Source organism: Arachis duranensis, chromosome 9, assembly GCF_000817695.3.
Source record: "Arachis duranensis cultivar V14167 chromosome 9, aradu.V14167.gnm2.J7QH, whole genome shotgun sequence".
Lineage (NCBI taxonomy): Eukaryota > Viridiplantae > Streptophyta > Magnoliopsida > Fabales > Fabaceae > Arachis > Arachis duranensis.
In genome coordinates, this window is record NC_029780.3 from 103,034,045 (window position 1) to 103,060,837 (window position 26,793).

Below are 26,793 nucleotides of genomic sequence, written 5' to 3' on the forward strand. Positions count from 1 at the left end.
GGATTCCCAGACCAAAACCCACCTTCGTCGCCGGAACTGCCGCCGCCGTCCGTGGTTGTCGGCGTCTTCGTGGCCTCCTCCTTCCTCTGTCCCAAAAGCATACGGCCAGAGCTCCTCTTCTAGCTCAGCACGTCATCCATTCTGCCGGTGAAGTCGTTGTTCTAGGCTTCCAGCTGCTGCGCCGTCGTCTCGCTGCTGACGTGGTTAGTGGCACTGTGATTTCTGTTGAGCACTTGGATTATTGAGTTTGAATGTCTTTGTCTCTCTGAAGTCTGAATGAGTGATTTATGATTTTGAATGTCTCTGATTACTTTTACTTGATTAGTGATTTGTGTTTTGAATCTGAAATTTGTGATAACTCATAACTGATAAATAATTTGTTCTGCTGCTGTTGCTGATTTTAAATTTATGTTAGTTCTTAGTAAACTCGTAAGTCATAACATTGAACTGTGGCATTTTCCCTCAAATTAATTTTGGTTGATGTGAGGTAATTGATGTTTAGGGTACAAATTGGAAACCTGCGACCTCCAAAGTGAAAACCTGTTTTTAATTAGATTTGTTTGTTGATTTTTGGTTCTGTTATATTCTGCTTTTCATTTGGTAACGGTGTTTATGATTGGATTTATCTGTTTTTCATTGTTTTTAATTTTTGATTTAATTTGGTAATGGTGTTCTGTGTTTATGATTGGGTTTATCTGTTTTTTATTTTTTTTTTATTTTGATTTAATTTGGTAATGGGGTTTATGATTGGGTTTATTTGTTTTTTATTCTTTTTTGTTTTTGATTTAATTTGGTAATGGGGTTTATGATTGGATTTATCTGTTTTTCACTGTGTTGTTTCCTTGTGGATAATTATTTGATTTCTAGTTGTACTGTTGCTGTTTTCAACTATGATTATGATTTATTGATTAATAAATTTTCATAATATTTAAATATTTCTTTTCACTATTTAACTTTTGAAATTTAATTTTTAAGATTATATTTTGATAAGATCATATAAATTTAGTTGACATTTCATGTAATATTTTAAATTTGAAAAGTATTTAAGATTTATATTAGATTAAATTATAGGAAAATTATCACATGTTCCGCTTACTTTTATGGAACATGAAATTCTCATGTACGATCAAGTAGTGGGTATAATTTTGTCTTTTAGTATATCTCTCAATGACAAAAATATCCCTTTAGTTAAAGAACTCAAGACAAAAAAGGACAGCAACTAAATATTGAATTTTGTAGCTTTTGCGTAATTAATTATTGCACCAGTTTTATTGGTTTTGTTTTTTAATTTTTTTTTTGTTGGTATAATTTGATATATAATTAATGAATTTTAAACAGTGCACAACTTATTTTTTTCTTATATATAGTATAATTTTTTTTATTAATCTGATTATATGAAGATAATGAGCGACTAAAATTTGAAATTTGTATTATATTATAATTTGTTTTTATATTATGAAGCATTGAACTTAATTATGAAAATACCATAAGCAAAATGAATTTGCATTTTTGTAATAAATGATAAAATTAATATTATTTTAAAAAATTTATAGAACTTCCAAAATTTATTATCTATAATTTTATATCACATTTTAAGCTAAACCTATTAACAAAGGTATTAATACAAAGTTTATCAAACCATTTAATTTTGTAGGTATCTAAATTTGTAAAAACTTTTCTTAAATATATCCATAACAATTTTGAGTTATAAAATGTTATTAATAACATAATCTAATAGATAATTATGAGTAACAAAAATTATAGCTTGGCTAATCACGGGTCTTGTTTAATGTATTGTCTTTACTTAATTTAATTTAAAATTTTAGAATGTATTTTTTTTTATTAGAAGATATTGGTACAATTTTATAATAGGGTAAAGTATTAAATTGGTTCCCGACGTAATTCTGTTTTGGTTCTTAAGGTTTAAAGTGTTCTATTTGAATTCAAAAAAGTTTTATTTAGCATCAATTTAGTCCCAGTGAGGTCAAAATTAAATAATTAACAAAATGTCCTACATAACAATAGTTCAAGAACAAAATCGATAATTTGGAAAACAAGTACAAGCTCCAGAAGCACAAAATCAACCATTGATGCATCAATACATTTATTTATCATTTTCTTTAGTTTTATAGAAAATATTTTATTTATATTATAAAAAAATAATAAATAAATGTATTAATGTATCAATGATTGATTTTATGCCTCTGGAGCTTGTACTTGTTCTCCAGATTATCGATTTTGTTCTTATACTGTTGTTATGTAGGACATTTTGTTAATTATTTAATATTGACTTTACGGCAGGACTATACACTACAAGAATATGGCCGATTAGCTACCAGAAAAAGAGTCGTAAAATCGTCGCTAATCCGACGGAAAATATAATTTGTGACGGATTAGCTACCGCCTAGCAACTAATGCTTTCAATTATCCATCGCAAAATACATTTCAATTCTTCGTGATGGATTAGCTATGAACGTTGTTCCTCACTAATTGGCCATTTCGCACAAAGTTTATTTAGTATTTGATTTTTAATTAAATTTGGATAAGAAATTAAATAAATTCATTTCAAAATGAGATTAGATATGAACTAATTCAATTTGAAATATGATAAAATAAAATTTAAAAATTTTTGTTGACATCATACTCTATATATCTTGTTACGATGGGTAGCCGGAGATTAATGGGTTGGACAAGTTTAGCTGGCCCAATCGTCTGAACGATGAAACGTCCAAGTGGGTTTGTGCTCCGAGACCCCATCCGACTTGTGTAAGGGAGAATGGGGGGTGGTACCTGCAAGGACACTCCGATGTTAAAGTCAGCAAAGGGGTAAAATAGGTCTAGAGAGTATTGGGCAGATACCTGAGAAGTGTCGGTGTATTTATAGGGGTGAACCCATAACCACCGCTGAAGTATTTCCGCCTTTTGAGGTGGATAACCGCCCCCTTTATCTTAGGGAGGTTGAGATATGGCTCCTAGAAGTGGGTAGAGAGATTTTAAGGAGAGTTACTCATTTAAATGAGTGATTATATGCCAGCTAATTTTCGTCCCCGACTTCTTTAGGGTTAGTCGTGGTAAGAACCGACTTCGTAAGGAAGAGGTCGGTATAAGGTAAGGCTCAATCCTTTTGGATTGGACCTTCTGTTGGGACCTAGGTCTTATCATTGGGACAGGGTATGAACATATCTATAGCAATAATAAAAGAAAGATAAGTAATTCAGTTCTTTTTATATATTTCTATACGAACATGTAAATATAAATTTTAAAGAAAAATTTTGTGTTAAGGTCATTTAGAAAATTCTCTCGATTAAAATTTCATTGGTCAAACTATTAATAGAAAATTTTGGTCTTAGTGTAGATATGTATAATGATTTCGTATAATTAAATTAAAAGACAAAAAAAAAATTCGTAATAAATCAAGTCCCTTAGATATTTATATTTGATATAAGTTATAGTTTTTAATTAAGTATGGAGTTGTCCAAATAGTAAGTGACTTGAATTTATTTTTTGAAATTTACTGTGTGCAATTATAAATCTCCATTAAGACACATCCATCGCAATTAAGTGCGCAACCTAAATCTAGTTTGAATTAAAAAAGTTTTGAATATCAGATGAACAACCAAAAAAATAAATAAATATACAAAATACATCATTATGAGTTAGTTATTAAATTTGAGATTTTTTTAATATAATCTTAAGTGAAATAGAGATTAAAGAGATCAATAATCTAAATATAAATGTCTATTCAAATAAAAGTAAATTCAATATTTATACAAAAGTGTATATTCATTATGTAAATTAAACAATCCGACAAATTAAATATAAACAATTACATCAAATAAAAGTAAATTCAATATTTATATATAAACAATATAAAATTATCTAGCAAATCAAGAAGATTGAAATTATAGAATAGTTTTATATAATTACTAAACAAGTATGTGATATTTATCATATTCTCATATTTATTTTCAATGAAAATCATACTATGATAAATGATTAGTCTTTACAAAGACGGTATATTTTTTAAGAATATTCAATCGTAATACAAAAAATAAAAATAAATTTAATAATAAATATATTTTTTATCTTTAAAAGTATCTCTAATATTTTAAAATTATTTCAATTATATTTTAAATGCTAACTTTATATAAATTCCAGTTCTGCCGTGTCCAAACAATAAATTATATTAGTATTGATACATTATTAAATTCTCCAGTAGTATTGTCACTCTCTAAACTTATAAGTAAAATATATTTATAGAGTCAAAAATAAAATTGAATAAAATTTTTGAAATAATATGAAAGTAAATATAAATATTAAAAACAAATAGCATATTTATTCAATTTTGTAATACAATTAATGAACACTTTATTTATTTAAAATATAATTTTATATGCCCTAAATTCTATATTTACAAATTCAATTGTTATAGATATTTTTTACTTCTTATAAAGTGTTAAAAAAATATCTAAACTAAGTTCGTTAAATTTTTTTACCACAACCTAACAAATTAAAAGAATGTAATGATTTTTTTAAAAAATAATTCTCTAATATTTATCTATGTTCATGTTTTTTTTTCTTAAATGCATGACACATAAAGTTATTAATAAGTTTTACATTAAAAATTAAAAAGAGAAAAAAGAATTATACCTTTCTGTGATTATTATTATTCTAAGTTGTATTAATCCAATTTATAATTTCATCTATTTTATCTACTATTTTATTTTGGGTCAAAGACTCATTAAAATTTTAGCTAAGCTGTGACTTCTATTTAATAAAGTAGCGCATGGTTTATTAGTCACGCAAGTAGCATAAAAGTGTCTTTCTCACTCTTATAAGATGGAATACTGAATCAACACATCTCTTTTTCTCCACTTAGAAAAATGGAGTTTACTCTATAAAATTTATCAAAATCTCCATCATCTACATATTTTAATATATATCTCTATGACTAAAAGTAACGAGAATAGCATGTTTCACTCAAGTATAAGAATACATCTTCTTAAATTATATTTTATAATGTTTATTTATAATTTATTTATTATTTTATTTTGAAATGATTTTTTAATTGAATCATCAGTTAAATCGATTAGACTAATAACCCAATAAATTAGTAGGTAGAGCGATTTGCTGATCGGTCTGATTTTCTAAACTTTAGTGTTGAGTGTTGAGTATTGACAATTACCATGATTTTGAAAATCGGACAGATCGACCGGTACGACCAAGAACCAGGAGCTTTTGCAGTTCGGTCCATTAGGAATCTGATTCCTTCCTTGTTCCAGCGACCCAGCCCCTTTCTCCTTTTCTTTCCCTCGCAATTCAGAACCTTGCACTGCTCTCAACCAAAAAAAACCCTAGCCGTCTAGCCTCCACCACCGCCTTCGCAAGGAGTGGGACACTGCCGCCGTCCGTCACACTCAGGAGCTTTCCTCTTCGTCCTATCGGCGTGCTCCAAGTCTTCGACCCCTATTCGCTCTCACCGATCGCAGCTTCTTCCTCGAGGTCAGCTCGGCGTCCGTCGTCTTCGTCTGCTAAGACGCGCTTCCGCCGCCGTCCATCGCGCTCAGAGCTTCCGTCCTCGTCTGGTGCTCGTGCTTTAAGTCTCCAACCCCTCTTCTCATTCACCAATCGTGTGGTCGTCGTCCGTCGCGCTACCCTCCGTCGTACCCTGCCCAGACTGCTCAGATCGAAGGTCAGTGCGCACTGCCAGTGCTTGTTCTTCGTTTTTTTTTTAATGCTCTGTTCAGAAGTAAGAACGAAGGCTACTCAAATTGGTTTTTTTCGTTTTTTTTGAATGTTTCGTTCTTGGTTCTTTGTTCTTTGGTTTAGGATTCTGCTCCTTCTAGTGCTACTCAGATTGAATTGTTGAATGATTACCTCTGATCACTACTGCTGTGCTGTACTCTGTTTTGTTGCTTTTTTTTATCGCTATACTGAAAAAAAAATTGCGCTGAAAGTCTGAAACCTTGATAATCCTTGTTAATCTTTGGAAAAGTTTGTTAATCTTTGTTAAAATTACGCTGAAATCTTGTTAAAATTGTTATCAGTAATAGTGTGTGCTGGAAATATTCTAGTCTTTGTTAAAATTATGCTGAAGCATAAGCTTTTATTTGTTCCATGTAATCAATCTTTTGTCAGGGAAAGAATAAATTGGTTAATTCAATGATGACTATTTTGATTAGTTCAATATTGATCAGCCTTGCTGTAAGCTGAATTTGTTGTTGAAAATTTGTTGGTTGATAAATTATCCGCTGGAGTTGTATTTGTTGCTAAATATAATCACTGGACCTTGAATTTGTTGTTCTTACTGAAATAATCACTTAGTTAAATTTTTTGTTGCTGTAAATCATCTTTGGAGCTAAACTTTTTGTTGATGAAAATTATCATAGTTGAATTTGTTGTTAGTTCAATGAAGGAATAGATGAACTGAATTAACTCAATTAACTAGATAAGTAGATGATCAAATATTTATTATTGGTTTGGTTAATTCAATGAATTTTTTTATTTCTTGTAACGATCTTAATGAATTCAATAGTGATATAATGACTAAGAGTGATAAATTGTTAATATTGATGAGATCAAAGGTTATATTAGATTTTGGTTGATTTAGTACTATAAATTTGGAAGACATTTTAAAGTTCATATTAGCCTATAATTATGTTTTAGGGGGTTTATTAATATTATTTTTTATTTTACTATGAAACGGTTTTTTCGGTTGGACCACTATTGAACTGATTGGACCAGTGAACCAGGAAACTAGTAACTAGAACGGTTTGATGTCCGGTCTGGTTTTTAGAACCTTGACAATTACATAGGCAGTATTGGACTATGGCTATAATGGTATTTGATAGATTGATTTATAAATTAGTTGAATTTATATTTTTGATTAGTTTGTTAATCATTAATTTACTGATTGTTATGTTTTGCTCTTTTGTTCATTTAAATTGAGAAAGTATTTTGTATTAGTGACTAGTTTATTATCTATTTTTGCATCGTTAGTTATGTTCCTTATGTCTCCGTGTTGATACTTGATTATTATTAATGTGTTTGTGAAGACATGCTTTTTAATTTTAAGTTTATTATAATAATTTTATATTTATATTTGATTGTGACTGGATTAACTGATTCAACTTGTGACCCACTGGTTGAACCAGTGATCCGATCGTATGACCGGGTCGATTACCGGTATCGTTCTAATAAGTATGCTTAACAGTTCCATCGGCTTTTCCCTCTTTCTGACGGGCACTGTCTCACACACCTCTTGTGTTTGTGGCATAGCAAAAAATGGCGGGAGGGAAGGTGAAAAAGGAGAAGGGAAAGCCACAGCAGCACACACCTTACCAGGGTGGAATATCCTTTCACAAATCCAAGGGGCAGCACATCCTCAAGAACCCTCTCCTTGTCGACGCCATCGTCCAGAAATCTGGCATCAAACCCACTGACGTCATCCTCGAGATTGGTCCCGGTACCGGTAACCTCACCAAGAAGCTTCTAGAAGCCGGTAAGAAGGTCATCGCCGTGGAGATTGATCCCCGTATGGTTCTCGAGCTCCAGCGCCGTTTCCAGGGCACTCCTTATTCCAACCGCCTCACGGTATGCTTAGCTAACTAACTAACTGTCTAACGCTTACAAACTTAGTTTGTTAAGAGTTTGTTAAACAATACTTTATTGGTTCTAAACATGTTCTTTTAGACTGTTTTATGTTTGGTGAAAAAGTTGAAAGAGTGGTGGAAATTTTATTCAATGTTTACTCTTAATCCTGAGAAAAAAAAATAGTATAAACTATTTTCCAATTATAGTTAAATTATTGAGCATGAAGTTTTATTCAAAATACTGCGGATAACATCATAATGGTGAATATGTGTATGCGTGATCGTTTTGTATTGATATGTTGATTTGATGTTGCTATGTGAAGACTGGATTTGACTTTTCCTTCATTGTTTCAAAATTGTGGCTTAATTTTGTGTATGGATGATTTCAGGTTATACAAGGTGATGTGCTGAGGACAGAACTCCCTTATTTTGACATATGTGTGGCGAATATTCCGTATCAGATATCGTCGCCTCTCACTTTCAAATTACTCAGTCACCAGCCTGCATTTAGGTGTGCAATTATAATGTTCCAGAGAGAGTTTGCCATGAGACTGGTTGCTCAGCCCGGTGACAAACTCTATTGCCGTCTTACGGTGAACACACAACTCCATGCTCGAATCTTCCATCTCCTGAAAGTTGGAAAGAACAACTTTCGCCCTCCGCCTAAGGTTGATTCTTCTGTAGTACGAATAGAGCCAAGGAAGCCCAGGATTGAAGTTAACAATAAGGAGTGGGATGGCTTTTTACGAATTTGCTTCAACAGAAAGAACAAAACCCTTGGTGCAATTTTCCGGCAAAAAAATGTCATATCTTTACTCGAAAAGAACTACAAGACCGTGCAGGCACTGAAACTTTCACAAGAGGGTGCAGTGAAGGACACAGGAAGTCAAATGGATTTATCTAGTTTCGGTGATTTTGATGAGGATCAAGGCATGGATATGGATGGTGGACTGGATGATGATGATGGGATGGAAGTTGAGGATGGAGAAGCAGAAGGTTCGCAATCCGAATTCAAGGACAAGGTTTTGGGTGTTTTGAATGAGGGAGATTTTGAAGAGAAAAGGTCATCCAAGCTGACCCTGCAGGAATTCCTTTACCTGCTTTCGTTATTTAACAAAGCTGGCATTCACTTCTCCTGATGCTAAATTCAAACGAGTCATATTTCTTATATAAGATAAAGTAGTCATAATTGTTATGCTCTCTTAGTTTTTATTTTTTATTTTTTAAGTTACTTAATAGAGTGATACCAGGTTAGGCTGGATTTTGGTTCTACTTAGTGAGGATTTGTATCCAAATTTTGTTTATCATTTTTTCGTCCTTTTGAATTCTAAAAGTTGTGTTCACTCTATGGCTCTTCACAATATCTTACACATCTTATTGAGATCCTAGATGTTGCTGCTGAAATGAGTTCGACGCTGTTTATTTTGTTCCAGTTGGATTATATAATTTGGCAAAATTATTCATATTTTGGTGACTTACAGGCATATGAAATCTTAAGTAAAAAGAGAGGGAAATAGATCTCCTTCCTTCACATGTATAATGTATTGTACTAGCCAAATAACTCACACCACCACCTATGTCTAATGTTATATTTCTTTCAATTTGTCTCATTAATAATACCTACGATACAATATTATCTTTCAATAAATTGTGTTTCCTTCTACATGAAGTCTCTACACATGCTTAATTTTTTTGAGTTTGTGACAATGAAATAGAGTAGAAAGGATTTGTGTTTGGACCATTTGGCGTAATATGTTTCCACTTGATTAAGGCATTCTTGTTTTTGGGCTTGCGTCCCTCCAGTATTCTTTTAGGGTTAGGATCGTGAAAATTGATCTAGTTCTAGTATATATTTCAGGCTGGATTTGAGTTGTTTTATATTGACCCATTTTAAATAGAATCCAAACAATTGTGTAAAAGATATCCACACAAAATATGTTCAAATACATTAGTACTATATTCTGCCTCAAATAACATGATATTTTACGATCTTGTCTTTTCTAACAATAGGCACGGCTCCAATGCTTTAATTGTTAATCTTTTCCCACCATTTATAACATTTTCATACACGTATCATTGAGCTTATTCTCTTGACCTTTCGTTGCTCAATATTTGGTCCCATTGATACAACGCTGTCACTACCCTTTTAGATGTAAACTTGCACAGTAAGCATAACACCATATTTTCTAGAATTAACTCTCTACAGTGACATTTGATTAGAAGGCCGCGAAGTAGTTTAAACAAAGTCAGAAAGCAAATTAAATTCCTAGTGCTATCACAGAAACTGGACAACAATCTCAACCCAATATACAATCCAAGGTCTATAATCTAGATAGATCTATCCAATGTTCTCAATACTACCTGCTCCACATAAGAAAGTAATATGTAGAATGAAGCAACACCATTGATTTCTTGCAAAGCGCTCTCTGTAGTAACCTCTTAGATTTGCAAGGTGAAAAAACATCTTGTGTTTCTGAAAACCCTACACATGATCATCTTGTTCCATATTGCTGCTCCAATGACATGCTTCCTTCATAACATTTTTCCTGGCATTAAAATATTTGTGAACCTAGTAAGATGATAATTCACTCAACTGGAATAAAATGCGTAAGATGATTTAACCTTCATGTTATGTGTACTAAACATGTTATGAAATCTATTCCAAAACCATAAATTGTTAAATAGAAGCACAAGCTCTCATGCAAACCGCAAAAGCCCATTGGACTTGAAACTTTTGTAATCCACAGAAAAACGAAGGGTAGTAAGAATTGATGTCAAAATCACATTGTAAATGAGATTTTAATAATGAATAAATTATCTCCCTAAAAAGCTTAAATCTGTTTATTAGAGATATAACCATGTGCCTCCTATCAATTTAAGTTTCTGAAAAAAGTGGTTTTACGAAATAGTATCAGAACTTCTACGACCGAAAAATCTCGAGTTTGATCCTTATTATCCACCAAAAGGGAAAAAAAAGATAAGGTAAATAAAAAAAAAAAGAAAAGAAAAGAGACCTATGCAAAAACTCGCACAAACCCAAAAGAGACTCTTGCGTCAAAGAATATATTAGAAATACAACTATTCATGTGCCTCTCCTGTCAGCTCAAACTTTGGAAAAAAGTAATTTTATGACAAACTTGATAAAGAACTAAATATACATTTAATAAAGGCACACAACCCCTCATTCAAGAACCCATTGGGTTTGAAGTATGGATAGTATACAGACCCACATCTATTAATATTTGACCTTAGTGCTAGTGCACACACTCAAAGCATCCAACCACTAAACATGGCAGACTAAATAGTAAAAAGTTACTGACCTCAAATGGCTTATACCATGTTTAGTTCAAAACTTGACAGATCAAGATGCATCTCCTGGTCATGTGTTGCGGGAAAAGATGAAGCTTTGAACAATGCACTTGGAGTATAGTTAAGCTGGTAATTTACAGGAACTGATCCAAATATGTTGAACTTCTTAACGCTACTGAAAGCAACCTCTGCATCAGCACATTTCTTGAAAACCACTCTAGCCCGGCTGCTGCTTCTATCAACTTCTGTTTCAGTTTCCTTTAGAGGTCCAAATCGCCTAAAGATCTTATTTAAGCTTGCTTCTGAGGGAACAGAATCCAAATCAGCAAAGTTTAGAACAAGTTCTGCAGGGGATTTATCGTCTATGTAGCCTGGAGGTTTTTCAGGAACCTCAACATGGTCGCTACCAGAATACTGTCCAGGTTTTTCAGGAACCTCAGCAAGATCGCTTCCAGAATACCGTCTCCGGGAATAAGTCTTACGACGAACTTGAACAGGTTTTTCAGGCTCCGAAGGGGCCGGCTCATTGTCCTTTCTGCCGCTTCCCTGTGAGGGTTGTTGTTCAGAACCATTTTGGATTTCCATACCCATCCAATAAGTGTCACCAAGATCATCAAATTCAAATGTTTCTTGCGATCCACCTACTGGTGGTTTCTTCCGTTTGGTACCAACTTTGTTTGTAGGCAAGATCTCTTCTCCAGAATAATCACCTACAACTATTGAATTCCTGAAATCAGAGAAGAAGCTCACGATAACTTTCAAGAAACCATAATCTCCACGGGGATCTTGTGCCATCAACTGAAGTAATGATAACAAATCATCTAAAGATGAAAATTCTGTTGGAAAACTCGGGCTTGAACTCTGAGCCTCCTCAATATTCGGGGAGAAAACATCAGATGAATTTCCTGAAAATCCCTCAGGGCTTCCATAGGCAATCTGAGACTTGTCTGCAGTAAACTTGATCATAGGGGATGGAGCTCTAGTAAGTTGACTTGCAACCCTTCGAATACGGTCACCAATTTTAAATGATGGTTTTGTTGTATTTGAAACTTTTGCAAGAGAAATTGTTTTTCTTGCACCTTTTGGCCCCGGGTCATCAGCATAGTGATCGATATTCTTAATTTTCTTCGGATGGGCTTGGGAAGCCTGATCACCATTGACATCGTCAGACCAATAATCACTACGTGGAGAATCTGGAGACCCACCCACTATTTCTGACAAGCTTCTTTTCTTCTTTCCTGAATAGATACCATCCTTCAGATTATGTTTACGATTGCGACCAGAGCTTGTGGCTTTTAACTTTCCAATAGCTTGACCATCGTTCTTGGTTACATGAGTTGCATGTTTGCCATCTTCACTCAAGCTTTTCTTAGCATTATTACTTAATTTGTTATCATCGTCCAATCCTCCACAATATTGTACCTCAGGCAAGTAAGAGCAACCCTTTAAACGATAGAATGCAAGCAACTGAGCTTTAGCAATTGAAAGCTGTAAGAGATCAAAGCCACCAGTTGGCAACTCTGCTAAAGTTTTCAAGTATCCTATAAGCTTCGTGGGTGAAAAAGAACTAACATTTAAAGATTCATCGACCACGTTGGGTAAATCCACTCCTTGCCGAATCCCAGCATTTTCAACAGTCTGGGTCTTTCCATCAGTATCTTTAGGTACACAGGAACATATTAGCCCAAATTCTACACGTCTTCTGACTTCATCCAAAGCACAATCTACAGCATTCTGAAATGATTCAGAACTGTTCTGTTTGGCAATACTAGAGAAATGTGTTCTAAATGGCTTTAGCTGAGATGCTTCATTCCAAGCAAATGTTTTATCACCAAAATAAGCCACTAAATGGCAGTCCTTTTTAGAATGCTTCATTGCCAGCGGGGATGCATCTGATGACTCAAATATCTGTCCTGGCCACCATGGATGACTTCTCACCTTGCCCCAGACCAAATCATGTACAGAAAACTCACGTTCCTTTTCTGTTGGCACCTGATAGGTCACCTCATAATTTTTCTCCGAACTCCCAGGTTTCGTAGATGAACATCTGGTTACTTTTTCATCTCTTGTCTTTTGCTGTTCAGCATCATCGGATTCTTCATCTTCAATATCCTGCTCCCCATGTGAACCTGTCTGCTCGTCACTTCCAGCTTGTTCTTCAATACTTTGCCTAATATCTGACTCAGCCTGAGTAACATCACTCTTGGCTTCTTTCTCCAACATTTCAGTATCTACCTTTCCATCATCAATGCTTTTCTGCCCATCCGGTGATTTCAAGGTCACTTGACTTGAACCATTTCCATCCAACTCAACTGTCTCATGTTCACTCTTAGTTTCTAAGGACCTCACAACTTGAGAACCCTCAAAAGTATCCCCGGCTCTGTTACCAACCCCGGAAGCTCCTCCACCCGCAGGATTCACATCTTTATCCTCCTCAACTGACCCACCACCACAACCAACTTCATCATTCAGCTCAGCATCATCACTCCCACGAGTGCAAACACCATCTATGTACAAATCAGAACCTAACACGCCAACCATTATGTCCTTCCCATTACACTCCCCAACGAAAGCTTCATCCACCTCCATAGGCTCTTCTAGGGTTTCACCACCCATGTTTTCCTCAAGTGCCACTGTGGATTCTGAACTTCTTCTACAAGTACCCAATTCCCTCATCCGTGATTCTTCCTAAGAAATTTTGTCAAATCTAAGCAAAAAGTAAAAACCTCTCCTTAAACAAAGAAATTTACACATAGCAATATACCCATATAGGGATAAGAATAAAGAACATAAATTTAACCTATGGCTAGCGAGATTGAAAAAAAAAGGGTTCGAACTTTGATATACGCATCAAAGAGAAAACAAATATGAAAATATTGAAACAAATATTAAGAGAGTGAAGAGGAGGCAAGTACCAGGTTAGATCTTGTTGAGGGAAGTGAAAAGAGAAGCCGAAGGATTTTGGTTTTCGTTGTTGGACTTTAGAGAGAGAAAAAGAACAAAAAAATACAGAATAAGCGAATGTTTACGCAGTCAGTGCGCGCGTGTCTACTCGGAAAATATCTTTTCTACACTCCGTTCTATTTCTATTGATCTATTCATAGTTAAATAACTGATTTAGAGGTAATTTAAGTAAAAGGTTTAGGCTTTCTTTGAAAAATAACTGTCATAAATAATATTTTATTTTGAAACTTTACAGTTTTTAGTTTTTTACAGATAATACAGAGCAAAAAACCAATAAATAATATAATGTTGTAAGTATAAATATTTATAATTATTACATTAGTAAAATATGAGTTAACTCACAATTATTTTAAATTTCTTATAAACAGAATTATAAATAATGTGTTTATGTGTTTAACTGACAACATAATTTATATGTAGTAATTCAATAGAAGCTCATATCTTGTACATGTGAAAATGAGGTGTAGACCTCTAAAGTAAGTTCAAATAGCATTGTTAATTCAACTGAGTTAGTATTCAAAATTTCAAAGTGTCATAGTAATCAGATTACTTATTACCAATTTTCTCCCTTTGACCGTTTCATTATTAGGAGTCATTCTCACTCTGCCAAAGAATATTAGTAATTGTCAGTTTCATTTTAATCATTTCATTACACAATCCATTATCCATTGCTGTATAACTTGTTTAAAGGGATTATTTATTACTGAACACGAAAATTGATAATCCCAATTAGAAATTTGACTTTAATCATGTCAATGGTAAATGTCTATAAACTACACTTGATCAAGTTGGCATTACTGAAAAACCTTTCAGCAATGATTGTTATCCTTTATCTCTGCTATATAGCAGCCTATAGTAGATCTACCATATTGGATTCTAACTCTTACTTTATTTTCTAAAATCATTGTCAATAATATTCATCCACGAATTTTTCCAAAGATTCCTAGTCATAACCGCAATAAACTACAACACGAGACAGTTCACGTATATGAAATACCTAGCTTAAAACTTGCTATTATACAAAAAAGTGTAATAAACAAAATGGCAAAACTTTTCCTTGTTCTGCTGCTATTACAACACTGCAATAAGCATGTAATGCTTAGTGACTGATATCTTGAGGATCAGTGACGAGAAATCTCAAATATTTAAGTTTATGCCCTTGAAATTTGAACCAATGAGCACCATATCAGCAAGTGAATTCAGTATGTTGCGCCTCCCCTTGATGTCAAGGGACTTGCTTCTGTCTGCCCACTGATTCCAGCAACAGGTGATATTGGACACGCGAAACTAGTCCCTGCAAACATGAAGATATAACCTCAATGATCACACGCATGATCCAAAACATTAGAGATCAAATCAAAACAATCAACTGGTGCCGGCAGAGAGACTTGTAAGGTACGAAAGCAAAATTCAGAAACACCGCATGCAAACATGTGTACTCGGAAAATGTCAGATTTTTTATTAATGTGCTTAAACCAATTCTTATTAGACTACTTCCAAAAAGCACAACAAATAAGTGGAATAAATAAATCCACACTACTACTGGAAGATAAGTTGTAAGGAAACATTGGAGGAACACTTCAGAGCAACAAAGACTGAAGTACCAAGACTCCTTAAATCTGGTCTTCTTGCATATCATATTGTATCATATGCATTATCACAGAATACTATAGACACCTATAGAACACTGTTCTTCTAACTCCTACATATCATATTGTAATATATGCATCACATCTTTATCAGAATTACTTAACTAACTCCTACAGAATATTGTTCCTACAATTTTTCTATTAACTGAATAGAAATTGTGACATCAAATTGATGTAGTCAAGATCTGACAACAGTATAATGTCAGACTGAGAAGAATGATTGATTGGAGTTGGAGATTGGGGTGTTCAAGACCCAACCCGGACCCAGGGCATATTTTGTTGGGTTCGGGTTTGCCTTTTTTGCCGATGTTATTTTCGGGCCGGGTTATGCTTTGGGTCGGCTCGCCGCTTTTTAAACACTAAAAATATATATTTTAGAGTGAAATTGGTAATATCATTATACTTTTATACTTCAATTAATTTTTTTATATTATACGGTATTGTTTTTGCTTTAAAATAATTTATTTTGGTATAAATATGATATAACATTTGTTAAATTTAATTTTATTTTATATCGGGTTGACCTGGTTTAACCTGGTTTGTTTCGTATCACTTTCCGATCGGGCCAAAATAGACTCATCACCCTTTTAGATCCGGGTCTGGGCCTAATTAAACCCAGCCCAGCTCGGCCCATGGACACCCCTAGTTGGAGCCATGACATGTTGTTACCATGCGCAAATCAAGACACCGACACAATGACACTAACACCTGAATTGAAACTCAAGCTAGCCATTGCATGTAGAACCAAACATAACCAGCTAGGCACAAGCACTATTAAGCTTATTTTTCCATCCATTTCCTTTAAGGAAATTAAACGAGAGTTTACTACTACACTGGAACATGATACCATCACTTATCCCCTTGGGGTAAAAGGTTGCCCAAAACCACCCAAACTGCACACACACTAGTGAATCTTCTATACACGTGTGATTTAGAAAATGGAGCAAATTGTGTAAAAATGAAAACCAAAATAGTTCCACCATGATCTCATCTTCTGAGTTCTTAGCACTGTTAAACATGTGATGAGTTGGAAATTTGCATATTTTTACACATTTTGTGATTAAGAAAAGACACATTTATCCATGTGCAAATGATGTTAAAAATGTTCAACTCCACACCAAGGCATTCAAATTTCATGATACTAGGGCTCCAAGAATTAATCATGACTTTGCACTTGCTTAAATATTGATTTTAGTTAAAACAAAGAAAAGGCAGTAGCACTTCTGCAATATAACTAACATGCAGACACTGATTCCCAATGTCAACTGATGCTAAATTTCTATCACTAGAACAGGCCTCTAAGATTTCTACCAACATTCCACTGATATAGCCAATGGTATAACTGATTTCCAAAATCTTAGAAGCAAACAATGGTATAACTGATAAAGATATAAGATTTTGAACAGCCAATGATGACAATGTGATTTCACATTTACACAAACTATTAAATGGCAAGCAAATATTTGAGAAACATTGACCTAAAAGGCTAAAACACAAATATTTAAGGAATGCATACAAATAAACATATATTCAACACCTCGACAGTTGGCAAAAGAGAAACTGGCATATATAGGGTGAGAGTTACTAACCAGTATTTTATCAACCCATCCCAGCCACATGTTGCTACCTTACTCTGCTCCAAGGGATGCCACTCACAACCAATGCACACACCTTCATGACACTTGAGAGTTCTGAAGACTTTGCAACTCTTCCAATCCCAGAACCAACACTTACCCTCGCCATCTCCTGACATCACAAAGCGCCCATCTGGCGAGAAATTGACTTGGCATGCGTATCCAGCCACAATATGACCGGCAAACCTCTTCTTCTTGTTGAGCTGAAACTTCTCCCTGGTGCTATAAATAAGTATCTGGTTATCCAAGCTCTGCGCAGCGAGCCAATTAGAGTTGGGGTGAAGCGAAATGGATGGCATTGAGTGCATGTGTGGCTCGCTGATGTACTTAATAACAACAGGGATACCGAATTCCCACACCCTGAGAGACTTATCATCACTGGAAGTAACAAATCTCCTATTGTTATCAACAAAAGTAATGGTATTCACAGCACCAAGATGCTGATCATACTCCTGAGTTATCTGCCCTGTATTCATATCCCATTGAACAATCTTCTTATCGCTCATACCGGCCAATAGCACATTCTGCTTATCCTCGTCAGGGTTAAGCCTCACCACATAAGGGATCTTCCCAGTCGAAAACGTTGATATCACCTGCCCAGTCTCAGTATCCCAATACTTGATATTCTTATCATAACCAGCACTCAAGAATTTAGTCCCATCATTGCTGAAACAAATATCCCTCACCGCCTTCGAATGCCCCATGTAAGTCCTCATACACTTCCCCGAATTGAACACATCCCAAATCTTAACCTTGGTATCCATACTTGCAGATAATATCAAATGACCATACTTGGGGAAAAACCGAATTGCCGAGACACCCTTTGTATGTCCACTCCAAGTATGCACCAATCTCTTAGGTATATAACAATGATCATTGCTAGCCTTAGCATCTTTAGGAGCCGCAATCCAAGACCTACCCTGATAATCCCTCTCTTCCTTCCCATGGAAAGTGCTCTTATCCTTAACAGCCTCAGCCTTTTCGCCACCAAAACCGGCCTTCTCTTCCCCTTTCTTCTTGGCATACTCCTCAGCATACTTCTTCTGCTCCTCAGTCAACTCACCCTGCAACCCTTCCTTCTTCCCAAACCAAGGACTCTTCTTGTTCTTCGCAAGCCACACATCCGAAGCAGGGTTCTCAGCCTCTCCTTCTTCGTCACCACCACCATCAAGTTCTTCTTCTTCCTCCTCTCCTCCCTCCTTCTTCTCCATTTTTCGCCGCTTCTGCTCGCGGTGGGGGATGTTATACACCGAAATAGCGTTGTTCTTCGCTAGGGCATCGAAATCGCCGACGTAATGGGATGCGGAGGGGTCAGCAGCATAGCCAAACTTGTGGAAGGTATTATACTGCTCGTCGAAGAGAAAGGGGTCGATGGCGGCGTCCTCGACGAAGCCAAGCTTGTGATTGCGGAGGCCCTGGGCGATGCCGTCCTTGGCGTAAGGGTGGGAAGGGCCCTGGATTGGTGCCCAGAGCTGGTCGAAGGTAGGGTTGAAGGCGACGTTGTGCTGCGTGGGATCAATGGGGTTGGAGAGGGTCTTGCGGTGTGGCTGCACGGTCAGGGCGAGCATGGTGTCGTCGACGGAGGGAGCGGCGGAGCGGCCAGGGAGGAGGCGCGGCGGGGAGGAATCGGGGGAGTTAGGGTTTTCGGGCGGCGGCGAGGAGTCTGGTTCGTCGTCGCCGGAGTATTGGTGCAACAGATCCATGGTAACAAAGAGAAAGTGAATGTGATTTGAGATGGAATTTTGCGAAGAAAGGATGGTAGTAACTCCGGAAGGTGGAGCTGCAGGGTAACGGTTCTTGGATGAAAGGTTTTGCAAAAATGTGCCCTCCTTCCGAAAAATAAAACACACACACATTAGTTTTAAAAAAATTTAGATTTGATCATTTGACACTTTAATTTAAATAATTTTTTAAACTTAATTATCTTATAATAAAATAATTAAAAATTTATTTGTCAATATTAAAAATTTGAATGAAAACTGATGAAAGAACAAGTTTATTAGACAAAAATAATTTTTACAAATTTTTAGAGAATAAAATTTTTATTAAAAATAAAATATTCAATTAAAATTTTTAAACATTAATTTAAATATTTATTAAAAAGATTATAATTTTAAAATAATAAATTATTATATTAGTTTTCATAAACTTTAATTTTGATAAATAAAATCATAGTTTTTTAAAATAATCTTAATTTGATAAATACAATAAATATAAAGATATACAGCAAAATATTCTTAAAAATTAAACTTTGACTCGATTTTTTACAAATTTGTTTAAAAAGATAAGATCTATTAATTTTTAAAATTTTATTATTTTAAGTTATGTAAAATTTTTATTTAAAAAAATATAATTTTACTTACAAATTTTATAATGCTATCAAAACTACTATAAAAACAAAATTAATATGGTACTCATGAAAAATAAGTTTTATTTGACAAAAGCACTCGAATTTTAAATTTTTGTCAAATCTTTTAAAAGATTATTCAAAATTTTTAAACTATCACTATCAACTCTATTATCTCCAACCTCTAAGATCATCACTACTACTTTTTTTTCAAATTCTAAGTTTTATTATGTCGGTCAAGATGGGTCGAACTCCGCCAATCGACTTGCCAAAAAGAAAAGGACTGGGTTATGATTTTAGACTCGCAAAACTAAAAACCTGACCAAATTCATAGACTTTGATTGGGGTGGGATTGGGGTGGGATGGACTGTTCCGGTAAGTAAGTAGTTTTTTGTAAGGGTATTAAAATGTCAAAATTAAAGTTAAGGTTAGTGTGGGTGTCATTTAAAAATTTAGGAGTGTTCAATGCAATGAATACTAAGAATACAAAAAAGTATAGTGTAATGACCTAATTTCTATCACAAATAAGGTGTTATTAATTTGTCTCCCTAAAACTTTAACTCCTTATTAAATAGCCTATGAGCCTTATTTGCTGTTAGAAACATGAATGTATTTATGGGATAAAAATATTTTAAAATCACATTGCGAAGAATAGCAATCGTACACAATAAGTTATAAATCATAACAGGTGATAGAAATAAACTTATTTCACAACATAATCACACAAATTGCATGCAAAGCAGCAAGAGAATATAAAGATGGTACTAGCCATACAAACGTAAGTATTATTATGGGTTAAGTATTATTTTGGTTCCTATAGTATAAGTCGAAAATTTTTTTCGTCCCCAACCTTTTTTTGCATACAAAATCGTTCTTAAGGTTTAACTTGGTTTTAAAATCGTCCTTATCTTAAGGACCAAAATCGTACGGAGGTGGCGGCAGAAGCGGAGGCAGAGGTGGATCGTGGACAGCTTCTTCTTCTTCTTCTTCCCTTCCCCTTATTTTTCTCTTCTTACTTTGTAGAAGCAGAAACACTCTCTTCCTCTTTTTTTTTATTTTATATTTTTTTATTATGGGTACTTCGATCGAAAATTTTAATATTTAAGTAAAAAAGACAATTTTAAAACTTGGTTTTAAATCTTAGAGACAATTTTGTAAGTAAAAAAAAAAGTTGGAGACGAAAAAAATTTCGACCTATATCTTAGAGACAAAGTTGTACTTAACCCTATTATTATTAGTCTATACTTAGACTCCTTTAGTATAATACATATATATAGTATAAACTCCAACTTAGATAGACACCTTGAATCCTAGCCCATTTAAAAAGTCTATAGTCTATAACCTAGGCTAAAAAATCCTATCCCTCAAAAAAGTACTAACTAAAAGAGGAAAAAAATACTCCAAGTCCTGTAACTTCACATAGCATTGGGTGTCTGAAAGCACACTACCAGTCTAGGATGTAATAAAAGGGTAGCATCATCTCCTAAATGGGGTAAGAACTTACGGTTCCTAGTAGGGTATTAACGAGTAAAACGAATCTTTGAGCAAGACTCTAGCGCAAAAGTAATCATACATATAATCTTTTCGATCCTATATTATACGATCTTACTTTCCTTTTTATGTTATTTCTTACCGTTTTTCTTTCATTTTTAACTTTAGAGTCAATCTCATAACAGCCAACAAGTAACAGTAGACAATCACAAACAAACCCACACAATCACAATACAAACAAGTCATAGATCACAACAACAAGAATTCAAGTACAACACAAGGTCACAAAGAATATGCTACAAACAATCATGATGCATGTCTGTCCTACACAGGCCATAAGCTCACGATCGGTTTATATTCCGCAACCCAATATTACCTAAGAACTAGTACCAGATATGACTTCTCAATTGCGTCATTCCGTGTATATGTGTTGACGTGGTTATAAAGTACCACCAATTTGTGACCACATGCAATCATCACAAAACTTGACGCGATAATATATGCCCAATGAAAAACAATTATTTATCAATCTGTGGGAGTTCTCGGGATCAATAATTAATCAGTTTATGGGTTTTCTACATTTAAACAATCAATAATTAGTGGGTGGGATAAAACCCCAATCCCCACGTTCATACAGTTCGTGCGTTGAGCAAGTGGGACTAAACCCTTAACCTTACTAGGCAAATATTTAATCATCTAGTTTGCTTTTACTGTTCTTTATCTCCTTCTCAATTTTAATCATCAGTTTTCTGTTTTCATTACTCAATTCTCCTTTTTCAGTTCTCTTTCTCAATCAATCTTTCAGTTCTTAGTTTTCTCTTTTTGTTTTTTCATACTTCACGTGCTCTTTCTCTTTCTTCTTTATGTATCTTAGTTAGTCTTTTATCACTTTTCTTACCTCACTCTAAATATTTTATGAAGAGAACCTGAACCTCTAAGTTCCTAGTCTTAAATTACTTTTTTATGTCTTTTATTAGAAATTATCATTTCATCCCTAATCTTTTCTCAATTTTACTATTATCTCCCTAGCTTTTATTTTTTTATATTTATGTCCTAAAACTTTCATTTATTTATATTTTAGTCCTTAAACTTTTACTTATTTATACTTTAGTCCCTAACCTTTTTTCATATTTATATTTTTATCCTTACACATTTACTTAATTATCTTTTTACCGCTATATTTATACTTAATTATCTTTTTATCTCTATACTTTTACTTAATTATCTTCTTACAGCTAAGAATTCGGTTTGACCATTTTACTTTCATATATTTTGTTAATTGACCAAAATATCCTTATACCTCCAAGTTATCATTTTAATCTCAATCTTTTACCAAAAGACTACTTTATCCTCATTAACATTTTACCTTAATACCCTCCTCTCTTAGCCGAAGTGCTCTCTCTCCTTTACCACATAATTTTCCTTCTATTTTTCTTAAATCATGATAATTTTCTTAAGCTTTTCTTTGATCTTTTAAAGCATTTTTATTTTCATGTTTCAACCTTCAAATTCATGCCAAACACAACATTAAACAAGCTTAGTAACAAGTTCTTTACAAGTGCAAACAAATTTAGTCATGGTACTTCTAAAGAATATCTATTTTCTAAGCATGTAAACAACATATAAACACTGCCAAACAACCATTTAAATATTCAATTTTAATAACCAATCATCAATTTATGAATCACGCATCAAACATACACTCTTCACATAATTAATTCAACCACACCCTTATCTCTTTCTTAAGCTCATAACTGGTTCTCTCTAGGAGCTTCCAACCTCACTTTCTTTCCTAGTTTGCAATCAAAGATAACTTTTAGTCCAAAAAAATCATGAAAGTCAAACATTCATCAACAAAACAAGAAAATTTTTTTCACTTTTTTAAGATGAAATTGATCATTTCTTATTCGACAAGACTTTTAGATATGATTTTTTAAGCAAGAACATAAAAAACATCAAGTTTCTTCCATGAGTTCATCATGGCCAAAAATTCAAAAGTAAAAACAAGGATCATATATCAATATACCTTGATAAAATTGATATGAGGATGAAGAGGAGATCAAGAAGAACACTTTAATCGATTTAGATTTTTTAGAAGGATTTTAGTTCACAAGGTGGAGGTATGTACTTGAGTTTCTCTCTTGAATTTTTGTGGAAAGGAAGAAAGAAATGAAGGAGGAGATGGCTGAAAGGAGGGGTCATGGCTTTAAATGGTGAGTCATAAGGTAGTTTAATGATAAAAATATCATTTGAAAAATAATTACCAAAGTTAGATGTATTAGATTATATGTATTTATTTTACTAGAGTAATCTTATAAGCTACTAGTATATATAATACTAATAACATGATTATCTCGACTATAAAATATCTATGAGGATGTCATTTTAACTCAAGTTGTAGTCTTTTACCTATGTTCGAAGCAAAAACTTAAGTTCTTGAAAATTTGACTACTAATGGATCTACATATTCTCAACGCGGTGATGCTACTTGTGTTCTTAAATCTTTATTACATCTGATTTTGTTTTTATTTTGTATATGATGAAAGAAATCATGGGAATTACTGATAAACTTTGTCAAGCATTACAACAAAAATCTCAAAACATTTTGAATGCTATGCATCTGGTTTCTAGTAGAAAGTCATTGATTCAACAGTTAAGAGATGGTAGTTAGAGAGTACTTTTGAAGAAAGTTAGTTCTTTCTATAATGATCATGCTATTCAGATATCTGATATGGGTACTTCTTTTAGTGACATAATTCGATATCGTCGTAAAAAGGATGTTGTCACTGTTGAATACCAATATCATGTTGATATTTTTACTTGTGATAGATTTTCAATTTAAAAAGCTAAATAATAAATTTAGTGAGCAAGCAACTGAGCTCCTCATGTTAAGTACATCTTTAGATTCTAAATGTAAAACCCAGTTAATTAACGGCTAATTAGCCTATAAATGAGAATTTATTCTAGAAAGCCCAAAATATGATTTTTGTGGCTAAATATGATAGAGGAGATTGAGACAAGAATTTTGATACCAATTTTATAGAAATCGGACAAAGATTGGACCGAACGGGTCAAACCGGGCCAACCGGACCCAAAGTGGGCCCTTGGCCCAACATAACTAGACCAAAACCCTAGTTTTCAGCATTCTCTCTCCTCACTAAACACACTCACATGCTGAAAATGGAGGCCATAGAGGGGAGAACACTCTCTCAAGTTCTTTCTCTCACTTGATCTTCAAACCACCATAACTTTTGATCTAGAGCTCCGATTACCGCTCCGTTTGCGGCCACGTGTTCACCGCGGAGAGCTCTACAAAACACATACAATTAATCTTGAGATAAGCCACGTTTTGCTCTTCGAAATTCCAGCCTTGTTTTCGAGTTTTATGAGCAAAAATATTGAGATTTTGGGCTCTTTGATGTTATAGGACCCAACTCTCTTGAAGGAGAAGGTTAATCTTGTCTTCTTGGACCTTGGGTATGGTAAGATTCTCAACTCTAGTGTAATTTTGTTGTTCTATGATGTTTGGGCATTGAGATGTTGTGAATATTGGAGCTTGATTGGTGATATTGAAAAGCTTAAAAAGGGATTTGATGGTGAAAAATCTGTTCTTGAAGGTGTTGAGGCCTTGAGAGCTTGTGGATAAGTGATTTGGAAGTGCTCCGGTTGAGCTTAGAAAATCGGCTAAGGTATGGTTTCGGTTTTCCGTATCTAATATGTAATGTGGTAGGAAATACTTAGCCTAGAGGCCCTAAGATAGGCATTGAATTGTTGATATTGTTGAATTGTTGATATATATGATGTGGTCATATATGTGATGATGATTAATGATGCCTTGATGGTATGATGTATGAAAAATATGCATGTTGTGATATATGCTTGATGATTGGTTATGGTTGAATTGTGGGTTGAGTGAGTATGATATTGATTGTGTACAATGATGATTTATTGGAATTAGTGTTGTTGAGAATTGGCATGAGGAAGAGTATATGATATGTCAATATATTTGAGTTTGAGCCACTTGGGTAAAGTGGGTTAAAATGATTAGATAGTGATTTTGATAAATTGTGGTAAAGTGTCAATGTGTCAGTTGAGGAGGCTTGATGTTGAAATTGATATATTTTGATTGATTTCAAAGAAAAGGGATGAAAATGGAATGTTTTGATTGATTTTGAAAAGAGTTGAATATGGCTTGTTTTGAAAATGGCATGTTGTGGTTTTGTATGAAAAACATGGTTTTTGGGCATACTTTGACGGGACATAACTTGGATTACGGATCTCTGTTTTGTACCAAATCTGTTTAGAAATGAAATTGGATCCGGGATGTCCCTGCCGTTCGAAGAACGGGTGAAAAACAATTTAAAATGAGGAAGTTATGTCCGTCGGAAGATTGGGGGTTGAAACTGTGAAATCTGCAGCTTTTAACTTAGAAATTTTTTTAGCAGAATGACCCCCCGCGCGTAGGCGCACTTGGCGCGTACGCGCCGTTCTTCTCAAAAGCGCCATCCACGCGTGCGCGTGATGTGCGCGGGCGCGCCGATGTGCTGCACCCAATGCCCAGCCATTTTACAGAGAGTTATGCCAGAACTGTGCCAGTTTTGTGCCTGGGGCACGAGAGTATCCATGCGTACGCGTGGTTGACGCGTGCGCGTCGTTTGGCTAGTTTTCAATCCATGCGTTAGCGTACATGACGCTTAGGCGTCGATGAGTTTTCGAGGCCATCCACGCGTGCGCATGGAGTGCGCGTACGCTTGGACCTATTTTCATCCCAAAGTTGATTTTTGAGTTTTAAAAGCCAAATTTCATACTTCTAAGCCTCCGATCTCACCACTTATATCTTAAATCATTATGATATGTCTAGCTATGAGAAGAAAGGCTAGTGAATGTGGTAACTTGCGAGTGAAGCAAGGGGAAAATGAATGATCAATGAGGATCAAGCATGATTATGTGAGATGCGGAGGATGGTGGTGGAAGTGTTTGTTATGCCATAGGCCGAAAGGCTGTAATTGTTAATGAAACGGCTGGTTATGGATTTAACCGTGAGCCGGATGGCTGGATTATTGCCGTGTTACGGCGGAGCCATGATTATGGCTATGTATACATGCATATATATGATGTTGAATGAATTGTAAATGTTGCACTTCCATTATCGGAGATAAGAGTTTCCCTGGGAGAAAGCAGTGGCTAGCCACCATGTGCTCCAGGTCGAGACTTGAAGCTCTTTTGACCCTATGTCGTCAGGGTGGCCGGGCACTGTGAAATTCCCGGACGAGCTTACCCCGAAAAATATTCACCAGTGATAGTGATGGATAAATATTCACCAGTGATGGTGATGGATAATTATTCACCAGTGATGGTGATGGATAAATATTCACCAGTGAGGGTGATGGATAAATATTCACCAGTGAGGGTGATGGATATGGATCATGATTATGATCAAGTTATAATGAGCATGACTCAAGTTGGGGAGACACGACAGAGAGACAGTCCAATGGTTAACTGCCAGGACTTGTCGGGTTGGCTCTATAACCAACAGATGATATCATCAGCCACTAAGGACAGGCATTCATCATATGCATACTATATGAATTGTTTGAGATTGCCTATTTGACTACATATTACTTGCTAATTATCTAAATGCCGTATCTATTTCCTATTTGTATATCTCTTGTCTCATATAACCGTGTTTGCCATATTATACTCCTGCTGGTGGTTGGGAGGTCTGAAGGAATTGGAAAAGGAAGTATTAGTTAGACGGAAGGATCTTTGGTCAGATGCCCTTTATGGTTTAGCTTGTTTATAAGCTT

General features: G+C 34.6%; 3 protein-coding genes across 6 annotated transcripts in view; 1 reads left to right on the plus strand and 2 right to left on the minus strand.

Moving 5' to 3' along the window:
* LOC107466555 (ribosomal RNA small subunit methyltransferase) overlaps nt 1-8,996 on the plus strand; it is a 9,829-nt gene extending 833 nt beyond the window's left edge. Inside the window, exons 1-3 of one of the 3 annotated variants that reach the window (XM_016085541.3) lie at nt 5,262-5,692; nt 7,214-7,593; nt 7,982-8,996. In XM_016085541.3, coding sequence (XP_015941027.1) covers nt 7,285-7,593; nt 7,982-8,731 — 1,059 coding nt within the window. In that variant the 5' untranslated portion in view covers nt 5,262-5,692; nt 7,214-7,284 and the 3' untranslated portion in view covers nt 8,732-8,996. Of the gene's footprint in view, nt 1-5,261; nt 5,693-7,213; nt 7,594-7,981 lie in introns of those variants that run through there. The other 2 variants (XM_016085542.3, XM_052254698.1) reach the window with 2 other exon arrangements.
* A 617-nt stretch (nt 8,997-9,613) lies between these two features.
* On the minus strand, nt 9,614-13,965 carry LOC107466539 (PWWP domain-containing protein 2). Of its 2 annotated transcripts, none has more exons than XM_016085523.3 (3): nt 13,817-13,965; nt 10,913-13,608; nt 9,614-10,138 (listed from the first exon to the last, which is right to left on the minus strand). In XM_016085523.3, the coding sequence occupies exon 2, from the start codon at nt 13,575-13,577 to the stop codon at nt 10,923-10,925; it is 2,655 nt and encodes an 884-aa protein (XP_015941009.1). In that variant the 5' UTR covers nt 13,578-13,608; nt 13,817-13,965; the 3' UTR covers nt 9,614-10,138; nt 10,913-10,922. The 2 variants fall into 2 exon arrangements, with proteins under 2 accessions (XP_015941009.1, XP_015941010.1); XM_016085524.3 differs by having other exon boundaries at nt 10,913-13,589; nt 13,817-13,951.
* Nucleotides 13,966-14,734: 769 nt separating this feature from the next.
* On the minus strand, nt 14,735-18,989 carry LOC107466551 (uncharacterized). The gene is made up of 2 exons (XM_016085537.3): nt 17,104-18,989; nt 14,735-15,159 (listed from the first exon to the last, which is right to left on the minus strand). The coding sequence occupies exons 1-2, from the start codon at nt 18,849-18,851 to the stop codon at nt 15,153-15,155; spliced, it is 1,755 nt and encodes a 584-aa protein (XP_015941023.1). The 5' UTR covers nt 18,852-18,989; the 3' UTR covers nt 14,735-15,152.
* Between the last annotated feature and the right edge of the window lie 7,804 nt (nt 18,990-26,793).

Excerpts from the sequence above, each read along its gene's own strand:
- LOC107466539 (XM_016085523.3), bottom strand. The coding sequence starts at position 13,577 with ATGAGGGAATTGGGTACTTGTAGAAGAAGTTCAGAATCCACAGTGGCA.
- LOC107466551 (XM_016085537.3), bottom strand. The coding sequence starts at position 18,851 with ATGGATCTGTTGCACCAATACTCCGGCGACGACGAACCAGACTCCTCG.